The sequence below is a fragment of the Epinephelus lanceolatus genome, chromosome 5, assembly GCF_041903045.1.
Source record: "Epinephelus lanceolatus isolate andai-2023 chromosome 5, ASM4190304v1, whole genome shotgun sequence".
Lineage (NCBI taxonomy): Eukaryota > Metazoa > Chordata > Actinopteri > Perciformes > Serranidae > Epinephelus > Epinephelus lanceolatus.
In genome coordinates, this window is record NC_135738.1 from 10929457 (window position 1) to 10954842 (window position 25386).

At 37.7% G+C, this 25386-nt stretch overlaps 2 protein-coding genes across 2 annotated transcripts in view; one reads left to right on the forward strand and one right to left on the reverse strand.

The window, feature by feature from the left end:
* Positions 1–2126: 2126 nt before the first annotated feature.
* Positions 2127–13520, forward strand: tmem168b (transmembrane protein 168b). The gene is made up of 4 exons (XM_033635900.2): positions 2127–3415; positions 4102–4244; positions 4654–4928; positions 12953–13520. The coding sequence occupies exons 1-4, from the start codon at positions 2279–2281 to the stop codon at positions 13498–13500; spliced, it is 2103 nt and encodes a 700-aa protein (XP_033491791.2). The 5' UTR covers positions 2127–2278; the 3' UTR covers positions 13501–13520.
* Positions 13521–17532: 4012 nt separating this feature from the next.
* The window catches only part of ptdss2 (phosphatidylserine synthase 2), a 32067-nt gene continuing 24213 nt past the window's right edge, over positions 17533–25386 (reverse strand). Inside the window, exons 12-13 of the mRNA XM_033635901.2 lie at positions 24256–24441; positions 17533–18663 (exon numbers count right to left, since the gene is read on the reverse strand). Coding sequence (XP_033491792.2) covers positions 18510–18663; positions 24256–24441 — 340 coding nt within the window. The 3' untranslated portion in view covers positions 17533–18509. The remainder of the gene's footprint in view (positions 18664–24255; positions 24442–25386) is intronic.

Below are 25386 nucleotides of genomic sequence, written 5' to 3' on the forward strand. Positions count from 1 at the left end.
CGCGTCTGTGTGGAGTTTTTTGGTGTGCAGTGCACCCTTTCTTGTAGATTCAAAATACTGCTCTGTGTGCTGGTTATGAAGTTATGAAGGGGCATTTTTGACTCAGGAGATCAGAGGTGTGGACTTGAGTCACAGATTTTATTATTTTACAATCAACTTTACAAAATTAAATAAGACTTGCAACATGACTTTGATGTTAACACCAATGACTTGTGACTTTACTTGGACTTGAGCCTTCTGACTTGAAAATACTTGATTAAAAAGTATGTTATTTAAAAGTGTGCCACAAACTAATGAATTAACTAACCTTGTTCATTCTGAGCAAATCAACGCTTAACTCCCATAATCCTACAGCCATCCAATCAAGTTGCAAGAGACAACCATGAGGTACTAATGTTGGAAAAAATGATACCAAAGGTAATTTTGTTTGCGTACGCAAACTTCCTGGTGGTCAGCAACAGAGGAACTGGATTATTCAAAATGTGCGGGTTAAAAATTACAGATACAGAGATGCAACAACTTCTGAAAAACACATTTTAATGATTAAATACAAATTTTATAAAGAGTTTGTAATTTTTGTAAATTTAATACACTATTACTCTGACATTAAAATGACATTACATTTGGTGAAGAACGCAGTTTAGGACGTGGGACCTGACTTAGGACTCATCAGTATTGATTTGGGACTTAACTCAGGACTTGCCTGTATGGACTTGGAACTTGAGAGCAAAGACTTGAGACTTACTTGTGACCTGCAAAATAATGGTAACCCCTCTGCAGAAGATCATGCAGGTTTTTGATCGACATTTCTTTTGATACACAAACAATATTTGTCAACATTGTATTTTATTTGATAGGAATGATGCAATTTAACATAGTTCCAATACAGAGTATGAGACTGATGTGTTGCACAGAGAGTTTATAGCTGTTGCTAATTTTCAACTCTTGTCCCTAGTTGGACTTTTCCATGTAGGCCTACAAGGTTTTTAAAAAATATCATCAAATCATGCTACACTATAACCATGGAAGGATTGCACAATAAAATCCATAAATCACAGTACATACATCATAAGATATACCACAATACATCTACCAAAACAGACACTGCGACACACATACCACAAGAAATATACTAAAATACACATACCACTACACACTTATACACTAATACCCCATAGAAATTTTAGCGCAATAGCAAATAGTTGGTACAGCACCGGTTTGGTTTAAGCCAGCACTTGACCTTTATTGTGAAGGATTTTAAATCTGGAATTAGTCAGTAGCAGTTAAAACAGGAATAAATCAGGGACCTGAATCAAGAGGCAGGATAGCTTCTTTAAATGTAGTAATACTGTACATTAGACATTGTATTATAACTAGCCTTTAAGGCCACTCTGACATAAAAGCCATGTCTTACACACACACACACACACACACACACACTATAATTTCACTCAAAAGTCCACACTACCTACCTTACTACCTCAGGGCCATAAAAAATAACTTTAATGTGAAAGGAAGGAATTCAGATATTTAAAGACAATTTTACAATCTTTTTTTTCTCAGGAAGGTAGGATTAAACTGGGGGGATTTGAACTCATGACCTCAGTATTAAAAGTATAAAAATCCTGGCTTTTGCACAGAATGAGAGTTAAAATCTGGAACACAGTTGTTCAGTTAAAATATAAACATAGGCCTAGTAAAGTAGGACGTAAATAAGCTCATAATATTGAGTATAATATTAAGAATAATAATTTATTATTACTTACTTGATCTTTCATTATTATTTAATCATATTTAATATCGAGTCAAAACCACAGACTGCATAAAAATTCAGAACTGAATGAGCGTTTGACGTTGGCAAGTGATTTTTTACCCTCAGCACTTGCCGTAGTGGAAGCCAGCGTCATGGCGCCTGTCAACTGACAAACTTTTGACGTTACAAACTTTTAATACGGATATGTCTTTCACAATACTGACAGCTTGTTTGAAGGTGCTCCGTCCTGAAACTTTTAAACCAGTGTCGGACATCAGATGAGAGGAACATAAACAGCCGTCGTCACGATGTGAATGTTTCTGCGTGCTAACTTTGGCCGGTGCGAAGATGCATCGCTGGTAGCTAACGGTAGTCAAGCTAGCCACTTTCAACAAGTTAGCTAGCTAGTTAGCTCAACTTAGTTTAAGCGTCGTTTGGTTTCAGATGTCATTACGGACAATAAACCGACTGTAACTCGTTAAAGTGCCTGTTTCTAGGTTTGGTTAGTTAGTCTTTTATATCACAATGTGTCGTTTTCTGCGCTACTGTGTCAGCCACTGCCTCCATGCAGCGATGACCCGGCTGGAGGAGGTCAACGGAGAGGTTAGCATGTGGTCGTCTGTCCGGTGGCTGGGCTACCTGTCAGGTCTCAACATGCTGATCGCCCTGTGTCTGGGGCTCTATGCGCGGTGGGAGAGGACCGCAGAGACTGGTCTTCTTGTCATTTTCGTTTTGGCTCTAATCGTCCTCGGAATAGCAAGTGTAGTGTATTATTACTTCAACATGGAGAGGGTCAGCCTCAGTCTCCTCCACCTGTGGTTCGGGTTTTTGCTGGGAATGCAGTGTTTCCTCAACAGTCCCGCCCTGGAGAGCGATGTGAAGGAGCAGGCGGCCAACTACCTGCTGCTGGTCAGCGTGACACTGAGGACACTGTGGGCGCTGCTGGAGAGACTGGTTGGATGTGCCAAGTACCGTCCTGCCTTCCTCACCTCGGCAGAGCGGCTGGAGCTGGTGGGCTTTGCCACTGCCAGCACGGCTCTGCTCATCCAGAAGTCTTTGAGTGTGATGGTGCTGGTGGTGGCGCTGGCCACGGTGATGATTGCCCTCCGGATGAAGGCTCTCCTGGCTCTCGCCAACTTGGTCTGCTTCGCTGTCATCACCGCTGTGCTGTTCTTCAAGTCTCTGAACGTCACCATCAACCCTTTCGCCCTCGCCTGCTTCTTCAGCCAGCTCATCTGCGACCCACTGCTGGATGTCTACTTCAGTGGCCTCTCCGTGACCGAGCGCTGGCAGCCTTTCCTGGTGTGGCGGGGCCTGTGGCGCCGGCTGTCCCTCCTGCCTCTGCTGGTGGTGGAGGTGACCTTCATCATTCTGGCTGCTCAGAAGCTGAAAGACCTGGACCAGTGGTACCTGATGATCCCGAGCTTTGTGGTCTGTGCGCTCTTCTGGGCCATCTGCCACATGGTGTTTGTTATCACAGTGTGGGGCTTTCACACCAAACTCAGTGAATGCCAGAGGGTGTGCTTGTCTCAGGGGTCAGGGGTCAGCGGTCTGGACAAGGTTATGGCTTCAAAGGGCATGAGACATTTCTGCCTCATCTCTGAGCGCCTGGTGCTCTTCTCGCTGGTGTCAACTGTTGCTGTTGCTGCTTTTTGTTGGCAGGTAAGAGCAGCCAGACAACAAATACCTTATTTATAGAGAGATGGCACACACTGTCAACTGAAGTGTATGGTGTGTTTTCAGTCCTCTTTGACCAGCAGTTCCCAACCTTTGTGGCTTGCGATTCCTTGGGACCCCCCCACCATCATCACTGGTTGCATGTGTCAGTGGTGTCCCATGAATTCACAAGAAAAAATTAAGATTTGAGAAATGTCAGGAAAGAAAATATAATTGTTTATAGCAGAATAATATGTTTCTTGCTTTTCTCTCCTGTTAGTCATGTTGTAACCCTTCAGATTTATCTTGTGAATCCTTGTGGCGGACCAAAAACCAAGGTTGGGAACCTCTGGCTTGGACTGTAGGACAGCCTGAGAATGTGCCTTACATTTACATTTCATGCTTTTACAAGACACATTGAATTGCTTAATTTCTTTAATGTTTTGATTCGAACAGTACCATACTGATTACTTCTACATCACATTTAATCAGGATTTACTATAACACAGAAAGAACTTGTATTTTTAGGAGCATGTTCTTATTCTTAGCTACAATAGTTTCTCATATTTTGCTAGAATTCATTCTGATGCAGATTAATGTTATAGTATCTTCCACAGCATTTTCCTTCATATGTCATACTTTTGTCTGCAGTGAAAACCAATTTTTAATTGACTAATGACTGTGCTCTGCAGGCCTCCAGTAGTATCTTTGTTAGCATGTTTCTGCTCGTCCTGCCTCTGGAGTCTCTGTTCCACGGGCTTTTCCACGAGCTCGGGAACAGTCTGGGAGGAACCTGTGTGGGCTACGCTGTTGTCATCCCCACCAACTACTGCAGGTAGTGCCATGCATTACTACTGAGAGTGGTAAACAATTACCAGTCAGATATAAGTACTGCACAATAATAAAGAAAATCCCATGATATGATTAAAGTTGAGAGGTAAATGTCAAAGTTTTCCCAGTTTTACATCAGTATGTTGTGTCATGCATCTCGCCACACAACAGTAAGAGATCTGTGCTACTTCCTGAGTGTGATTGAGTTTTAAAAGGGCCAAATAAAATCTGTTATTAAAATTTTGTTAACAGGCAAGTGCTACATTCCTGCAATAAGTCATTGTCAAGTCATTGTGTGTTCATTCAGTTGTCCATGACTCATAAGACATATCCTGACCTGTGCTAAATGACAGCTCTAAATAGACATGATTCATTCACTTTCCTCCTCTGTTTTACTTTTGTCTGCCTCATAGTCCTGACGGTCAGCCTGTGCTGCTGCCTCCAGACCAGGTGCAGGAGCTAAACAAGCGCTCCACAGGCATGTTGAACAGTGTGCAGCGCTTCTTCGCCCACCACCTGATTGAGAATTTTGGCTGCGACTATTCCACTAGTGGGCTGGCCCTGGATGCTCTGCAGGTCAAGATCAAATCCTTCTTGGAGCTCCGCACGGCAGATGGGCCTCGCCATGACACCTACATCATCTTCTACAGTGGTCACAGTCACCGCTCTGGAGAGTGGGCGCTGGCAGGTGAGAGAGGCATCTAGTTGAAGTAATTATGATTAGTAAGTGTTGTTTGATTGACCATTTTAGTTCTGCTGCACAATTAATTGTATAATTGTTCTATATTAATAATGATTTTTGGCTTTCAAAGTTAATTACGTAGGATTAGCTGTAATATTGCTGCTTTGCACTGGTTTGAAATGTTATGGCATGCTATACTATGAATTTTTTTTTTACTTTATTTATGAAATTTCACAATAGATGAATATTTATGACATCTTAATGGCATACTGTACAATGTTTTTTTAAAAAATCTCTGACATACTATATGATTTTTTTCAAAGACACACTTCTATAATTTTTAAATAACCTACACAATAATTTTTATGGCATACTACACATTGTCATTTTTATGGAATACTACGTAATATTTTTTTATATAATGCTTTGCTATGCTTTTTTTAATGACATAATTTACTATGATTCTTTTTATCATATGCTATGATTTTTTGTGACATACTTTAATATGATTTTTATGACATGATAGACTGAATTTTTTGAATCACACTATACTATATTTTTTATGACTTACTTATGACACACTTAACTATAATGTTTTTTTAAGACAAACTATTCTATGATCATTTTATGGTGTGCTACACTATAATTTTGTAATTTATTATTATATCATGCTATACTATGACATTTTTTATGTCATATTTTCCTGGTATTTTTTTTTTATATCATACTATTCCCTGAGTTCTAATACTATACTATGATTTTGTGTATTATGCTGTACTATGATTTTTTTTTAATTCAATTCAATTTCATTTATAAAGCCCAATATCACAAATCACAATTTGCCTCACAGGGCTTTACAGCATATGACATCCCTCTGTCCTTACGACCCTCGCAGCGGATAAGGAAAAACTCCCCAAAAAACCCCTTTAATGGGGAAAAAAAAAACGGTAGAAACCTCAGGAAGAGCAACTGAGGAGGGATCCCTCTTCCAGGATGGACAGACGTGCAATAGATGTCGTACAGAACAGATCAGCATAATAAATTAACAGTAATCAATATGACACAATGAGACAGAAACAGAGACAGAGATGCAGGACAGACGGTAATGACAGTAGCTTACAACAACATTACTGAAAGTAATAATTTTATAATTATGATTCTGGCTATTGTGGTACAAGATGTTGAAAGTAAATATTTATATCTGATAGTATATGTATGTGACAATAATCATATGTGTATAATAACAGTAGAAGTATGACTAATGATAACAGCAGCAGCAGGAGGCATCTGGCAGGACCACGGCAGCAGCACAACCACACACGTCACACTATCCAGGCACCGCTGTGATATAAGTTAACCTGCAAGATAGTGGAGCACAAAGGGTCCGGAGAAGAAGCCGAATTAGTGACATGCAGTATAGCCGAGTTAGCAAGATGCAGTAACAGGACATGAGAGAGAGAAGGAGAGAAGGTGCCCGGTGTATTATAGGAGGTCCCTGGCATGCTATTTTATATCATACTATACAATGTTTTTTTGACATTATAATGTACTATGATCTTTTTAAGATCATACTATACTTTTATTTTTTTTTTAAATCATACTATATTATGAGTTTTTTAACATACTATACTATACTATGACTTTTTTTTAATCATACTATACTATGACTTCTTTTATCATACTATACTATGACTTTTTATCATACTATACTATGACTTCTTTTATCACACTATACTTTGACTTTTTTATCATACTATATTATGACATTTTTTTGATCATACTATACTATTACTTTTTTATCATACTATACTATGACTTCTTTTATCATACTATACTATGACTTTTTTATCACACTATACTATGACTTTTATCATACTATATTATGACATTTTTTTTGATCATACTATACTATGACTTTTTTTTAATCATACTATACTATGATTTTTATCATACTAAACTGATTTGTTTTATCATACTATACTATGACTTTTTTATCATACTATACTATGACTTTTTTTTATCATACTATACTATGACTTCTTTTATCACACTATACTTTGACTTTTTTATCATACTATATTATGACATTTTTTTGATCATACTATACTATTACTTTTTTATCATACTATACTATGACTTCTTTTATCATACTATACTATGATTTTTTTAATCATACATACTATCACTTTTTTATCACACTATACTATGACTTTTTTATCACACTATACTATGACTTTTTATCATACTATACTATGATTTTTTAATCATACTGTACTATGACTTTTTTATCACACTATACTATGACTTTTTTTTATCACACTATACTATGACTTTTTAATCATACTATACTATGATTTTTTAATGTACTATACTATGACTTTTTTTTTTAATCATACTATGACTTTTTTAACATAATATACTATGACTTTATCATACTATACTATGACTTTTTATCATACTATACTATGATATTTTTTAACATACTATACTAAGATTTTTTTCATACTATATTATGACATTTTTTTGATCATACTATACTATGACTTCTTTTATCATACTAAACTGATTTGTTTTATCATACTATACTATGACTTTTTTTTATCATACTATACTATGACTTTTATCATACTATACTATGACTTTTTTGTATCATACTATACTATGACTTCTTTTATCATACTAAACTGATTTGTTTTATCATACTATACTATGACTTTTTTTTATCATACTATACTATGACTTTTATCATACTATACTATGACTTTTTTGTATCATACTGTACTATGACTTCTTTTATCATACTAAACTGATTTGTTTTATCATACTATACTATGACTTTTTTTTTTATCATACTATACTCTGACTTTTATCATACTATACTATGACTTCTTTTTATCATACTATACTCTGACTTTTATCATACTATTCTATGACTTTTTTGTATCATACTATACTATGACTTCTTTTATCATACTATACTGTGACTTTTTTATCATACTATACTATGAATTTTTATCATACTATACTATGATTTATTTAACATACTATGACTTTTTTATCACACTATACTATGATCTTTTTATCATACTATACTATGACTTCTATTATCATACTATACTATGATTTTTTTTATCATACTATACTATGACATTTTTTTGATCATACTATACTATGACTTTTTTATTACACTATACTATGACTTTTTTTTATCACACTATACTATGACCTTTTTATCATACTATACTATGACTTCTTTTATCATACAGTGGTAGAAAAAAGTTTTCGGACACCCTTAAAATTTTACACAATCTCAAATATTATCATGAAATATTTGTGGAAAATCTTTCTTGTGTTTCAAAAGGTGTGGTTGCATTAGACAGATACAAACAAATACAAATTATATTTTTTTGTTTATTGTTTACAAGAAAAACTAACAAAACTAAATTCTTGACAGTTTCAATATGTCAGTTCTCAACATTGCCGGTATCAGAGTCAACAAATAACAGAGAATGTGTTCAAAACTGAACAAAAAATAAATAAACCATCACATCATCAAATTAATATTTAGTAGTCCTGCCATTGGCACGTAGTAGAGCTCTAATCCTGGCTGGCATGTTCCCCACGAGCCTTTCACACTGTTGAGGGGTAATCTTGTCCCATTCTTCTTGAATTACTGCTTTTAATTCTTCTAAATTCTTTGGTTTATGCTTTGAAACAGACCTTTTGATAATCCACCACAGATTTTCAATGGGGCTCATGTCCGGGGATTGAGCTGGCCACTCTAAGACCTGGATACTGTGCTCCTGCAGCCAAGTTCTACTGGCCTTGGATGTGTGACAAGGGGCATTATCTTGTTGAAACATCCAGTTTTTACCTCAACGGAACAGTGCACGTGCAGAAGGGAGCATGTGGGTTTCGAGAATGGTACAATACTTGGTAGAGTTCAGTGTGCCATCACAGACAGTGAGATGACCAACACCAGCAGCACTCATGCATCCCCAAACCATGATACTGCCTCCACCATGCTTGACAGTAGGTACTGTACATGCTGGAGATAATGCTTCGCCTGGCCTTCTGCGTACCCTCACATTAGTAGGAGGAAGATAAAGCTGGAAACTGGACTCATCTGACCACAAAATCTTCTTCCAATTCCTGGCTGTCCAGTTCTTGTGTGCCTGGGCCCAACGATGCCGGGCTAACCTCTGTCTCTCATTGATCAGGGGCTTCTTGATAGCCTTGTAGGACCTTAAGCCATGATCTAAAAGTTTTTTTAAAAAAAAAAATCATACTATGCTATGATTTTTTTTTTATTTATCATACTTGTTATGTCCCCGGTCTAGGGAAACCTAGACATAACCTGATGTGTGACTCCCCATTCTTCCCACTCCCAAGAAAGGCCAGTAACACAGTTTTTAAACAACAAAGAAGTAGTTCATTTGATCTTTGGATGTGATCAGTGCCCAAAACAACAAACAAAAATATACTAATTGTCCATTAACTTACCTGAAACAAAAGACAAATTGATTACCTTAACTTCTATCATTTAAAAAAATAGGGGAAAAGAACATGGCAATCCCAAACAAAAACAGGCATCTCTCTCCTACTCAACTGCTCTAAGTGCTCTGTTTACAGTGCTCTACAACAAAAGATACAAGAAAAACCTACTAATTATCCTAAACATAAAGCTGCTAAACAAAACTCTACTCACCTACTCAACAACAGTTGAATATCTCTACTACCTAACAGAGTTATCAAGAAATACACACACACTAATTTGCTAGGCTGAGGAGTCTTGCGTGCAGGTACTCACACACACATCACAAACACAATCTAAGTATACTATATAGCATTGTTGGTGGTGGAAAGGTGAAAGGAGGGAATAGCTTCTCTCAGCTTAAGGTTTAAAAGCGCTCTGACTCCAAGTGGGCCAATCCGGTGTCAACAATCTTCTTGTAGCCAGCCCAATCAGCATTCACGACCTGCCTCGCGAGAACCAATCAAACTTCAACACATGCACACATTCTGACAGGAGGAAAGAGAACATCTTAAAGGTCACACAGATCAACACAAGGAAAATACTAAAAAAAAATGACCTAGGTCATAACATACTATACTATGGTTTTTTTATCATACTATACCTTGACTTTTTTTAATCATACTATACTATGATTTATTTTTAACATACTATACTATGATTTTTTTTATCGTACTATACAATTTTTTTTAACATACTATACTAATTTTTTTTATCGTACTATACTATGACTTTGTATCATACTATACTGTGACTTTTTATCATACTATACCTTGACTTTTTTTTTTTAAATCATACTGTACTAGGATTTATTTTTAACATGCTATACTATGATTTTTTTTTACCATACTATACTATGATTTTTTTTTACCATACTATACTATTTTTTTTATCATACTATACCATGACTTTTTTTTAACATACTATACTTTGACTTTTTTTTTTAACATATTATATTATGATTTTTTTTTATCATACTATACTCTGATTTATTTTTAACATACTATACTATGACTTTTTTTTTTTTTACCATAATGACCTAGGTCATAACATACTATACTATGAGGGTTTTTTTTATGACATATTATGCTATGATTTTTTTTTTATCATACTATACCTTGACATACTATACTATGAGTTTTTAATATACTATACTATGACTTTTTTTTAACGTACTATACTATGACATTTTTTTATCATACTGCTATGACTTTTTTATCATACTATACTATGACTGTTTTATCATACTAAACTATGACTTCTTCTATCATACTATGCTATGATTTTTTTTATCATACTATACTATGATGTCTTTTATTATACTATACTATGACTTTTTTATCATACTATACTATGACGTCTTTTATCATACTATACTATGACTGTTTTTTTATCATACTATACTTATTAAATTATAATTTTGACGTCATACTATGACATTTTTCATGAAATTTTAATGTCATACTATACTATGGATATTTTTCATGACATTTTGACGTCATACTATACTATGGCAATTTTCATGAAATTTTCACGTCATACTATACTATGGCAATTTTCATGAAATTTTCACGTCATACTATACTATGGCAATTTTCATGAAATTTTCATGTCATACTATACTATGGATATTTTTCATGACATTTTGACGTCATACTATACTATGGCAATTTTCATGAAATTTTCATGTCATACTATACTATGGCAATTTTCATGACATTTTCATGTCATACTATTCTATGGATATTTTTCATGACATTTTCACGTCATACTATACTATGGCAATTTTCATGAAATTTTCACGTCATACTATACTGTGATATTTTTTATGACATTTTCATGTCATACTATACTATGACATTTTTCATGAAATTTTAACGTCATACTATACTATGGCAATTTTCATGACATTTTGATGTCATACTATACTATGGCAATTTTCATGACATTTTAACGTCATACTATTCTATGGCAATTTTCTTGACATTTTGACGTCATACTATACTATGGCAATTTTCATGAAATTTTCACGTCATACTATACTATGACATTTTTCATCAAATTTTAACGTCATACGATAATATGACCTTTTTTTTTAATCATACTATACTATGGCTTTTTTTTTATCATACTATAGTATGATTTTTTTTTATCATACTATACTATGACTTTTTTTTACCATACTATATTATGACTTTTTTTAATCATACTATACTATGACTTTTTTTATTATACTATAGTATGACTTTTTTTAATCATACTATACTATGACTTTTTTTATTATACTATAGTGACTTTTTTTTAATCATACTATACTATGACTTTTTTTATTATACTATAGTGACTTTTTTTTAATCATACTATACTATGACTTTTTTTATTATACTATAGTGACTTTTTTTTAATCATACTATACTATGACTTTTTTTATTATACTATAGTTATGCCTTTTTTTTAATCATACTATACTATGACTTTATCATACTATACTATGACTTTTTTTAATCATACTATACTATGATATTTTTATTTATACTATACTGAGTTTTTTTAATACACTATATTATGACTTTTTTTTTTTAACAAACTATACTTGGACTTTTTTTTACATACTATATTATGACTTTTTTAACATACTATACTATGATTTTTTTAATAACATACTATACTGAGAGTTTTTTTAACATTCTATATTATGACTTTTTTTAATCATATTATACTATGACTTTTTTAATCAAACTATACTATGACTTTTTTTAATCATTATACTATGACTTTTTTAACATACTATATTATGACTTTTTTAAACATACTATACTATGATTTTTTTATAACATATTATACTGAGAGTTTTTTTTTAACATACTATATTATGACTTTTTTTAATCATATTATACTATGACTTTTTTAACATACTATACTATGATTTTTTTAATAACATACTATACTGAGTTTTTTTTAACATACTATGCTATGATTTTTTTAATCATACTATACTATAACTGTTTTTATCATACTATACTATGACATTTTTTTAACATATTGACTTTTTTTAACATACTATATTATGACTTTTTTTAATCATACTATAGTATGACTTTCTTGATTTTTTTTTTTAACGTATACTATGATTTTTTTTTACCATACTATACTAAGTTTTTCTATCATACTATTGTGTGACCTTTCATCATACTATACTATGAGGTTTTTTTTATGACATTTAATGCTAGGATGTTTTTTTTAATCATATTATACTATGATTTATTTTTTATCATATTATACTGACTTTTTTTTTAACATACTATACTATGATTTTTTTTTAACATACTATATTGAGTTTTTATGGCCTACTGTAGTATGATTTAAAAAAAAAAAAAGCATACCATGATTTGTATATCATAATATAACTTTTTTTTAAAAATCTTTTATTGTTCACCTTATGCATTGTTTGTTTCTTTGTGATCTGTAATCAGCTGGTTTCTGTGTTCATTATCAGGAGGAGACACACTTCGCCTGGATCAGATCTTGGAGTGGTGGAGGGAGAAGAATGGCAGCTTCTGCTCGCGCCTCATCTTGGTGCTTGATTGTGACAACTCGTTGGCGTGGGTGAAGGAGGTGAAGAAGGTGGAGGGTCTGTACGTGGCTGTTCAGGGAGCAACACTTGTCCGAGTGACAGATGTTGAGCTGCAGGAAACCCCGCAACTCGGAGACTTCACTTCTCAGTGGGTGGAGTATAACTGCAACTCAAACAGCGACATCCGGTGGTCTGAGAGGGGCAGGGCGGTCTCTGCCACCTATGGCATCTCCAAACACTGGAGCGACTACACACTGCACCTGCCAACAGGAAGTGATGTTACCAACCACTGGAGCATATACTTCCCTCGAATGACCTACCCGGTGGTCCAGTTGGCGCTGTGGTGCAGCAGTCTCAACGAGCTGTCGCTCTGCAGCATCTGCCTGCGATGTCTGAAGCGAGTCAAACTAAACTGGTTTCCACCAGCGATACTTGACACTGGCCAAGGCTTCAAACTGGTTAGATCATAGAAAGAAAAAAAAAAACAAAAGCTATTTTTATTTTCAGATTATATTTCTTGGACCCTGAAAATAGGCAGCTATTGGATTGTTAACGTGCCGCTATCCTGTTTGTTACTGAAAAACTAATCAATGTAGTTACTGATTTGTGCATTTTGAAATGTCTTTTTAGAACCAGTTTTATATTCTTTGCAAGATTTTCTATTAATGTTTTTAGCTTTGATTAGAGATCTTAACATCCCTGTTGAACAGATGGATAAAATGTGACTGAGCACATCGACACTATTTTTGCACATTTTTGCATCGTAAATACCGTTAGATCTGATTCCACCTTGACTTTGAGAACATTCGTGTTGTGCCTTTTACCGTAAAGTCACCAAAGAACATCCAGCTCGCCTGGCTGATCTTCTTAACCTTTAACCAAAGTGGCCGTGGTACATTTTCAGAGGAAGATCTCAGGTGTACATCTTTTTTAAGAAGTCTAGAGCAGTTTCTAGAGTTGAAATTTTTATGTAGTTCTTGTAATTTGATTGTGAAATGATTCCTCTCCTCTTCTGTACTACACTATGCATTTTACGCTCCACATATATTCAATGCACTGCTTTGTTGTAACAGCATTTTGTAATGCTTTTGGGGGTCAGTTTTTTAACTACTCTCCAGCTGCTTCAGGGAGTCCAGGAAGTTTTTTTTTTTTACACAGAGATGTGTGCAAACTACAGTATTTATGTTATAATAAACCCCGGGAATTAAATGCATCACATGATGACAGACATTTTCTTTCTGGGGTTTATTGCAGTTTACTGGGCTATGCACGATTATTCAGGTGAAAGATGGGTACAACTATGCAATAAAGGAGAAGTGGGACTTCACTGCTCAAATCATGAATCGTCAGTGCTCCTCTTTTGGGTAAAAACTGCTATAATTAAATGTTTTTTTTTTTTCATGTGTCTGACACTGGGAGAGTAACAAAACTTAAAAAGTGAATAGTGTATTTGCCTAACACTTTTCTGATGTTTTCTAAAATCATACTGAAATGTTGTTTGACAGTACTTTCAAATTTAAACTCATACTTACCTCTTTGATTTGATAAAAACCAAGCGGACTAAATTCAGGTTTTCTGTTGATTTTATTGAAAACATTATAAAATTATGTGGTGCAGCAGCATATTTCAGTTTTTAAGATCTTTAACATGTTCACATTTACACAAACCAAGTTGAAAATGGCTTTTACAGCAAGTTGCGAATGATCGTTGTCCAGGAGACGACAACAACACAGGGCAGAGACAGTAACAGAACATCTACTGCCCCCATGTGGCTGCAAGTGAAACTACACTGAACCCTAAAACACACTAAAGGAAGAGGTCCTTTATCAGTGGGGAGGCCAGTTCCTGCTTAGTTCTAAAGCTCATTAATGAGTCCACTTCCTGAATTCAGTATTTTGTGGTTTCAGAGCTGATGTGCAAATTCATGACTTGGGTTGGTTTAAGTCGAACAGAAGCACTTTGACCGACCCAAGGCATGGACACAGGTACACAGTGAAACCCCAGCCCGTGTCTAAAAGGCTTCATTTACGAAAGGAGGGAAAGAAAGCAAATTTCCTGAACTTCTACCAAGTTCACAAGCAACTGAATTAGCACAGCACTGGATAACGCGTACAAACATTGATTTTAGGGTTTTAAATTTGAACAGTAATCTTTATATTCAAAGAAGAGGGTGAAATATTTTAACAGTTGCAGCCTGAATGAGCATGAGAATGACCTTTGCAACAAAAAAAAGAAGCAAACTTCAGTTTAGTGTTTGTGGCAAAAGAAACATGATGACTAACCCTCTCATTTGAACAGCAGATTCTACTGGATTACATTCACTAGAAAATTACTATAGTGTCATTAAACATCAGCCTAGTTTACAAGAGGGAAATTTGGAGCTAGATTCACAGATGTCATCTACTTAGTCTTCAACTATGCAGTATGTAGCCACCGGGACACGATGAATGACAAAAAATTTACAGCTGATTCTCTGACAGTCACAAGACCTGGACAGGACAAAGACTAAAGCTTTCGGAGAGACATTTTTTGGAAACAGAAGATCCAACCTGACTGGAAGCAACAGTGTTATTTTCAGTTTGAATCAGTTGGATTTAAGTGTAAAGCTTTTTTTTTTTTTTTAGCATTATTAAGTTAAGAATATTTAAATAAGGCTGCAACAACTACTAATTTATTATCGATTCATCTGTTGATTATTTTCTCGGCTACATGATCATTTTGTTTAAAGAAGGTCTGGAAAAAAAAGTGAAAAATAGCCACTATGAAGTCGTAGTTTCATCCAAAACCCAAAGATATTTAGTTAAGTACTACATGCCACCACAGAATGTTTGGTGTTTTTGCTTGGAAAAAAATAATCACTGAAACATGATCGATCATCAAAATAGCTTAGGAATAATTTTCAGTTGATTCATTTACATCACTACATTTAACAATTTTGTTTGTAACTTACAAGCGAAAAAGCAGCTAAGATGATTCCACATATTCAGAATGAGAGACAATTAGTGTTACAGAAACCGGAGAGTTGAGGTCCACAATTTTCCCATAAGTAAATTTGGTTTCGATGGTCTGACCTCCAGGTCTCAATTTCCATTAGTAACATAAAAATTGCCGACATTACTAATCCCAGTGGTTTTGGACTCTGCTTTAGTTGAAATGAAAAGGAATCTAAATGAGGTTTAACAGCTGTTTGAGCGGCTCAAGTGGGTCTGAGTGGTATTTATGGCTTTAGCAAGAATGACATCTAAGCTTTGGCTTGTTGCATGTGCAATGTGTCAACCCTGCAGAGCTGGAGACGGATGGTTCTCTGCCCAAACCAAACGCAACTGTGGCTCCGATCAAACAAAGCACCTTTTAGCAGCCTGGTTTTCAATGAGAGTGATTACTGCTTTTGCATTGCTGAGCACCTTGCATTTTCTTTACTCTATACAGCAGACATCTCAGGTACGACAAAAAAAGTTTCCCTATTGTCAAATTAAAATGAATTGATGTGGGCCTTTCATGGTGGCTATGACAAGAAGTAGCACCGTACATGGTTAGTGTGAAGCTACCGTAATGTCACTTTTATGTTGCCGTGGGCGGACTGAGACATATCTACTTTCTGACGTCTTACTAGCTGTAATTAGGCCTGACGATTAACAGCAGATTGTACCCTGGACTGTCCCCAACTCATCCTAAAATAAGCCTTAAACCAACCATCATCCAGGTAAAGCTCCTGGACCAGCTGGTGGTACTCCCTGTGATTTCTACTCTGTCTAAGGGTCTCTGATTCCCTGTGATCAACATACTGTACCATTTGGAAACAACCTCTCATCTTCAATCAGAGCAAGTGCTCTCTGGCTGTCAGATTGTAAAGGTACAGATTTGTGAGTACTTTACAACAAAATAGCGGTTAAGACAGGTGAAAAGACGCCACAAGCTGCAAAAAGCGCTCTGTCCGATCGGGGCAGGCTTCAACCAAGAAAAGGCATTGCAATGCACCTCGTGTTTCACGCTCTGTCTGACTGGGGCCTAAAACTTCATTTCTCCCACGTTAAGGCGGGTTTTGTTTCAGGTGATTCAGACACAGCAGAACGTGACATTTTAATAAAATTAAAGCGTTAAATAATAATTTAGAAAATACATTTGGCATAAAAGGAATCAGATATTAAATTCACCCTCTGATGTGACTGAATCCGCTGAGCCCAGCCTCATTTACAGTCCTGTTACAATGGAGGGACATCCTGATCTCTGCCATTCCTTACTGCACCGTGTGTGAGCCGACATGTCTCCATGAGAAGGGAGCACGTCTTCCTGTCAGTGTGATTGTCATGGATGTGTTCGTCATAGTGCTGCAGATTCCTCATTTTTACAAAAAGGAACTGGAGTACAATCTAGTGTTCAGAATCCATTTACCCTAAAGAAACAACAGCAGTGACAAAACATCTACAAAAAAAACACCCAAACTCTACCCCATATATTTCTGTATAATCAGCAGTTAAATAACTAGAGTATGGTACATCATGATTTTCTTTCTTTCTTTCTTTTTTTTTTTTTTTTTAAACAAACTTGTCGTTTGTCTGAGAGGAGCGAAAGGCTTCAGCCAGTTCCTCCTCTCTCTGTCAGACTGAGCGAGGATCCCCAGTAGTTACAAGGACCCGAGGTTCAGCGCTTCTAGGAATCAGAACCCTGAACTGTAAATTAAAAGCTCACGTTGTCTCCCATGTGTACATCATGTGTCTGGAGCTTGCAACCAACCCTTAGAAAAAAAAAAGAGTACTCTTAACTTTCAAAGATGTGTGGGAATACGATAGACAAAAAGTAGAATATTAATTGAACATAATAGAAATGTGTCGTCATTAACCAAGCTCCATTTTAACTGCTGCTTGGTGATATCGTGGCCCAAACCCCAGGGTGATACTGAACATCAGTCACCTATTGAAACGTGTCACTGCTCCCAATACTCCTTTTCCTCACCTGCACTGATGCGACTGCACAGAATAAAGCGTATTTACAGAGGCGGGCATTTTTCCGCAATCTTGTTTTCAAAGACAAAATGTGCAGCTGAGAAAACGGAGAACTGCTGTCGATTATTGGTCACGTGTCTGTCTGCTTCCCTGATCGCCTTTATCCCCCCTTCCACTCTGTTTCCCCTCATCACCCAACTTCCAAACTAATGTATAAATAACACAAAAAATGTATCTTGTCCTGTGTATAATTCCCCAAATGCTTTTAAAAAATAGAATGAGGTAAATCCCTGTAGTAAGACAATAACTAGGCAATGCACCGAATGAAAATTGCCCCTTCCACCCTCTCGCCTCTGTTGAATGACTACTTGGTTCATGTAGGCACAAAAAAAGTCTACACAGCACGTACATGTGTCCATCGGTTTGCCTCTACGTGTGTCTTTGTGTCACGACTCTCCTTCAGTCTTTTCATTTCGCGCCATCAAACCTCGTCCTGTTGCTGCTGACAGACCGGTTACGACTCGTGCTCTCCCGTCTCAGGACTTCCTGTGCCGCACCGTCTCGGAGCTGCCGTTCAGTTTGCTCCGCCCGGACGGGGTGGCTGTGCTGCCGTTGCCCAGAGGACGGTCCCGGTCCATGGGGACTTCCTGTTTGCGTCGACGGGTCTCTTTGTAACGGAGTGTGATGTCACTGTGAGAAAAGAGAGGACACAGTTAACAGAGCCTCAGGAACAGTTCCTCATGGCTAGATTCTGTTCCACCAGCTTTATTGCTCAATGCGCTTCCTCATGGAAAACACATTGAGCAATTAAAATCAAACAGACGTGTTCCTGAGGTCTTCTATCCATTTTTCAGCAAAATACTTGTCATTTTTAAACCTCAACACAACAAAGATAAAAAGGAAACACTTAAATTTAGAGTATCTGAAAGTAAGGAAGCTTATTTAAGACTGTTGTAGAGTTTTCAGACTCTACAACAACCATTTTATTTGTTGAGACAACAAACGTGATGCTGCTGACACCTTAACTTTCTAAAGATAAGCTACGTCACTTTCTCTCTCAACCATGATATGCATCGTCATGGAGAAAAGCAAGAAGTCCAAAGAGGTTGGCACTCCCCCTCTATCGTCATGGAGATGCTAAATTGCAAGAATCAAACACCAGTGCCAAGTTCTTCGAGGGATAATTAATAAGAAAACTTTGGTTTACTCAAGAGCATAATACTCTATGAGCTGTGAATAACTGATTCAAGTGTCTAAAGGTGTGTGTCCACATTATGATTTTCTTTGGCAGAAAGGTGGTGGCAGGGCAGCAAGGAGCACTTTGTCCAAGCGACTCGTGGCTTTTGTTTCTGTGACAACATCTGCTAGGTGGCTAACATAATGCTATGTTAACACAGGGCTGACTACACAGTTAACAAGCTTACAACACAGGGGAGATGGTAAATGGACCTGCACTTGTATAGCACCTTTCTAGTCATCTGACCATTCAAAGCGCTTTTTTCACTACAAGTCACATTCACTCTTTCACACACACATTCATACACTGGTGGCCGAGGCTACCATACAAGGTGGCAGTTCTTAACACACTCACACACTGATGGAACAGCCATTGGGAGCGATTTGGGATGAGATACTTCGACATGCAGATTTGAGGAACCGAGGATCGAACAGCTGATCTTCCGATTAGTGGACGACCTACTCTACCTTCTGTGGTGATAAAGGTTCAACACTCACCAGCAACACTTCCTTCCCATAAATAGACTTTTCTGTCTGTTTCTGAGTGACAAATCACATAGCTCGGAATAGACAGTATCTCAAGGAGCAGCTGTGACAACATCACTGCCTTCTGACAGTTCAGCCAAAATTGCTCGGAGCTGTCCACTACGTGAACGTAGGTCTTAATCTGGCTACCTCTTATGCATATGCCATTACTGGTTATATACCATCGATGTATTCCCAATCAAGATGAGGGTCAGTCTGACAACAATCAGTGACACTGACAGTGGAGAGATAATCATCAAATTTCTTGATGACCCACTTAAAGGATAGCTTAGGTATTTTTCAACCTGGGCCCTATTTCCCCATGTGTATGTGTGCGTATCATTCATAGCTACAACTTGTTCTAAAATTGGTTCAGTATTGAGGGAGGTGGATGCAGCCGGCAGCCGCGAAACGAGCTAAAACGGTAACGGGGGCAAATGCGTCCCATATAAGTTTGCGCATTAAAAGTGCTTTTTTTCGCCACTGACCGGTTCAGATCACCAGTGTTATCTCTGTAGATAGCATACTAAGCGTTTCCCTTACCTCTGGGCTGTGTGACGTCATCTCGCGAGAGCTTTGCTCCACTGTGTCTGTAGCTCTCTCTACTCGTGGGACAGCCGTTTTCTTGAGGAAGAGGTGTTTGAGGATTGGATGTCTTCTCTACTTCAGCTGGCAGTAGTCATCTTGGGAGAAGTGAGCACTGCAGACCCGATGGTCTGCAAGGCGCGGTGTCTGGACAGGAGTGTTAGCATCCATTTGTAGCACAACTAGCCACAACTTCAGCATCTCGCCGTCCGACAAAGGCAGCCTATGAAAGCTGTACGGGGTGTTGCGCGACATCCTGTTCTTACAATTCGGATAAGCACAAACACGAACCATTGCTTTCAATCGATGCAGTAAAACTCTCAACTGTACTCCGGGACAACCAGCGCCACTCTGAGCGGCGCTCAGCATGGCTTCTCTGTTTTCTTCCGGCAACAAGCAAAGCTCTCGCGAGATGACGTCACAGCCCAGAGGTAAGGGAAACGCTTAGTATGCTATTTACAGAGATAGCGTCTGAACCGGTGAGAGGCAAAAAAAAGTACTTTTAATGCGCAAACTTATACAGGACGCATTTGCCCCCGTTACCGTTTTAGCTCATTTCGCGGCTCCCGGCTGCATCCGCCTCCCTCAATACTGAACCAATTTTAGAACGAGTTGTACCTATGTATCATACACACACATACACATGGGGAAATAGGGCCCAGATTGAAAAATACCGAAGTTATCCTTTAATGGTGGAGCACCAAACCTCTTCACATCCCCACAATACTCACCTTTGTCTGCTGATGCTGTGTATCAGATGATGGAGACGGATGTGACACACCCGAACCTGAACAACTGGGTCAAATTGTGTTTGCAGATAATTCTTTGAGCCTGTTTATACCTGGTAATGACATGGGTCTTTGGTGATCCCATCACAAGTGGAAATAAAAGCGTAAACCACCAAGATGCACTGTGGTGGTCTGGGACACATTTGACCAGACCTTTTATAGTGTACACTCTACGCTGATGCATCCTGACTCGTTCCCCGACAAGCACGTAACAGAAAAATAAGCCATCAATGTAGGATGTGCAGGATGTAATGGTCGGTCTTTAACTTGCCCATTTTAAGATGAGTTAGACGAAGAATTGTCTGATCGGCCATCGTTTTTTTGCCCTATGGAAGGAGATGTGTTGAATTCTGCTGACAATGGTATCTCCAGCTGCACCAACACAACCGCTAACGTGACTGGCGAACATGCTAGTGTGGACACAATAACTGTGCGCAGGGCCCTTTGACTTTTTAGGGCAATTTACATATAAGCAATAAATTCTGAATACAGGTGGTGAGCCTCAGACATATTATAGACACAGGTGTGAAAGGTTATGTGTCTCAGCTCTCCACTTGTGTTCAGATCACAAAGACAGATGTTGATACCAGGTGTAGACAGGCTCTTAGCTCAGTGGGACTAACAGTAACAGGAGGTACATGCGCACCTTCTCCCACCCTAACAACACAATAATGGTCACAATGCTTTTCTTTAGGGGTAAAGCCGACTTATTTGTAACCAGAGAAATCTAAATGCATTATAACCATTTGCAAATACGATTCCACCCAGCGTGTTTTACTATTAAACGGCATGCTGTAGTGTCTGGTGTCGTTGATGCACTGTGCTGTATGACTGGACGACGTGCACCATGAGGGCTGATCTGACTGGCTCTCATCAGGTGAAGGGCAGTCCAGCTGGAGTAGCCGGCATGCTGACGACCACATAATGTGTGTGTGAAGTGTGCCAACACTTTATTTTGGTTTCATTCAGTGACCCCCTTTGTCTCCTGTCTATCAATTCTACAATGTCAGCATGCTGGCTGACATCTGTGTTACTTATCTGACTCACTGCATCTAAGAATAGAAATGATGTGAAAGGAAATGGTAAAAATAAAGACTAAAGAAAAATTTAAAGTGCCATGCAGGAGACGGACCCATGTGGAGTAACATCTGTGTTGTCTAGAGAATCCCAAAGATCTTCTGAGTATAAGTATGGATCCAAACAGTGACGTCTCAGAGGGGAAATAAAACAAAATACAAAACTGCTGACAGGAGGAAACGCCTCTCTCCTATACCTACCTCACTGGACATGGACATTACTGCTGAGCATGGGCAGGAAGGAGTTGGGTGGGAGAAAGGAAGGGAGGGAGGATGGGGAAGGACAAAGTAGACAAAAAGCTTAACATGCTGGAGCATGGCTGCGCTTCACAGGAGCACTACTCAACAGAAGGTGAATCAAACCAAAAGCAACCTAAAATATATCACTGCATGAGGTCAGGAGGAAAAGGAAAATCAGATACAGGGCCTACTGATGAAGAACGTTCATTGGATCACATGCACATAAACCCAGGGTTCCCATGTCCATCAGACTCCTGGAAAAGTTATGAATTAGCAAAACTGTTTTCCAGGCCTGGAAATGGTTTGGAATTAGTGTTTAAGAGATTTTTTGACTATACGCTGTTTTAAATATATTTATAAAAATCCCAAAACATGTCTATGATGTGTGAAATATGAACCTTGTATTACTAATTTAAAATCTAGTGCTGCACTGCGTGACCATTGAAACGTCACTAGTATCACACTTAAACCGGATCACCATCATGTTATCACCAAGGCCGCACCCCCTTTTTGGGTAAATAAATGTGATGTCACATAAGGAGACAAAAAGGTAAATACCATGAGGTAACCATCTTTACATGTACAGATGTTAGCGGTGGGGAAAATATCAATACAGCGTAGTATCGCAATATTTTTGTATGCCAATATTGTATCGTCAAACAGTGACAAATGTGTCAAAATCTGTTTTATTGTATAAATCACTAATATTACGATTACTAATTAATCTTTAGGTAGCCTACTAGAATAATGTAATCAATTGCATTTTTCAATCCATGAGAAAAATTTTGCTGCTGCAAAAAATGGTTTCAGTAAGGTGAACAGACTTTATAAAACAGATGCTGACAAACAAGACTATATTTTATTGCAATACTCAGCATATCGCAACATATTTAAGATCGCAATAATCGTGACTTAATTATCGTGATTATATTGGATCATGGATCCTCTGGTGATTCCCACCCCTAACAGATGTATACATGAGTAATATCTGGCCACTGTGTTGAGTCATCAATCCACTTGGATGAGGGAAGACTGAAGCGAATCCAATTGTAATCCTAACACATGTCAAATTGCACTGACATCTACAGGATCTTTGGCTGTCTATCCTTCAAAAAAGGGCATGGCCTTGAAGTTTTTGGCCCTATCCATATGTGCCGGTCTGGTCGATTGGAATATGGAGCTAGCTGGTTGTTGCAATGTCTAAAGTTAGCAAACACTAGCAGTTTGCTTAGCTGCAAATATCTGGTGCATGCTTAATAATGTATGGCTGTATCACTATATAAGCCTACTCATTTTAAATTACTTAAAGTCAGGAAACTGGAGTGAAATATTATAGGAAAGTTATGGAAAAGTTTTGAAGATTAATTGGTAAAAATGTGTGGGAACCTTGTAACCCATGTTCATGAAATTCAATTGGTTATTGTGATTTAACTGTACTTTTTTGCAAAGCAGTGGTGACTGAGAACAAATGGCAATTTATTATTTTTAAACTGCCACAAAAAAAAAAAAGCTCAATCCCTTCTTCGCTTCTTTAGTCTCCTGTTTTTACCCGCAATCACAGAACAAACACACCTGTGCATGGTCATTATGATCTGTATTGACAGATCATCTGAAAAGAAAATCTGGATTATTAAATGTCATAGATGCAGACCAGTTTTGTAATTTACTTCTGCTCAAAGGAATGTTTGCATCAAAGTAATTTCTCTTCCTGAATGAGCACAGAATTTTATCATTTCTTTTAGGCATCCATGACCTATGTCATTAAGCAGCTTTGCAGCTAATTTTATCTAAATTTCTAACCCCTGTAAACCCTAGCCCACACTGCATCTTACCGGATGAAGAACCGCCACAGGGTCCAGATTAAGATGAGGAGGAGTCCTAAGAACCAGCACTGCATGATGAAGAAGGGGATGGGCAGCATGATGGTGGTGGGGTCATACTTGAGCACTATGAGGAACTCAGTCACCGTGATTGCTGCCACCAGCCACGCCTGCTGGCCGAGCTTTTTGTGGAACTTCCTGTGGGAAAAATCACAAGACGGTGTCATCATGGAAAAGTCATCAAACTGAGAGAATGTTTTTACTGTTTGTAGGTGAGACTGTGCTGCAGGCGACACCCAAAATAGACATTATATCACAGTAATACTCAAGGTTACAGAGCTGCTGAAAAATCTTTCTGCACAATAGTTATTACACTTTAAAGTAAAATAGTTTGTAAGTTTTTAGAAAGCAGCAACACACTGATATACCCATCAATTAAGACAAAACTGCTACATTATGTAGAGCTGACTGCTCATTTTTTGTCACGTGGGTGCAGCCTTGCACAGAGTAGCCCACATGCAAGTACTACAATGTGTGCTTTAGATTATTTGTATGATTTAAATTAAAGTTACCTAATGTAGGACAGCTTTACTTATTTATCAGGGGCATAATAAGGTTGCTAGGTGTAGAATAACTCTGCTCTCTGTACTGACTGTCTGCTTGGCGCTGGAGATTTTGGGTTTCTCTGCTAGTGTTGTGTCTAAGTCTGTTCCACTGTCGTCATGTGTTTCCCATATAAAGGTGCGGACACACCAAACCGACATCAAAGAACTAGTGGCGACAAAAGCCATCTGTTGCATCGCCTACGTTGCCTCACATTGCCATTTGTCAGTTGCATTTGAACACACTACACGGACTACATCCGACAGCCAAGTGGCACGTACGTTCTGCGCCTGCGTGAGAGAGAGCGGAGTGACAGAGTGATACATCCTGTCAGCCAAGGGGTTTCCTATCTGTGCAGCCGAGTACCGCAGCACCTCCACGGACTATTACATCCAGACGGTCCCGGTGTTTCCTCCGCAGGCTCCACTTCACTCAGCTGCCCGATAAACCCACTGCTTCTTCCCACTTTAACCTGAATAACAAACCAGGGCTCGGTGCTCCGGTTGGATCCAAAAAGAGAGCCGGGGCTAGCTCAGAGAC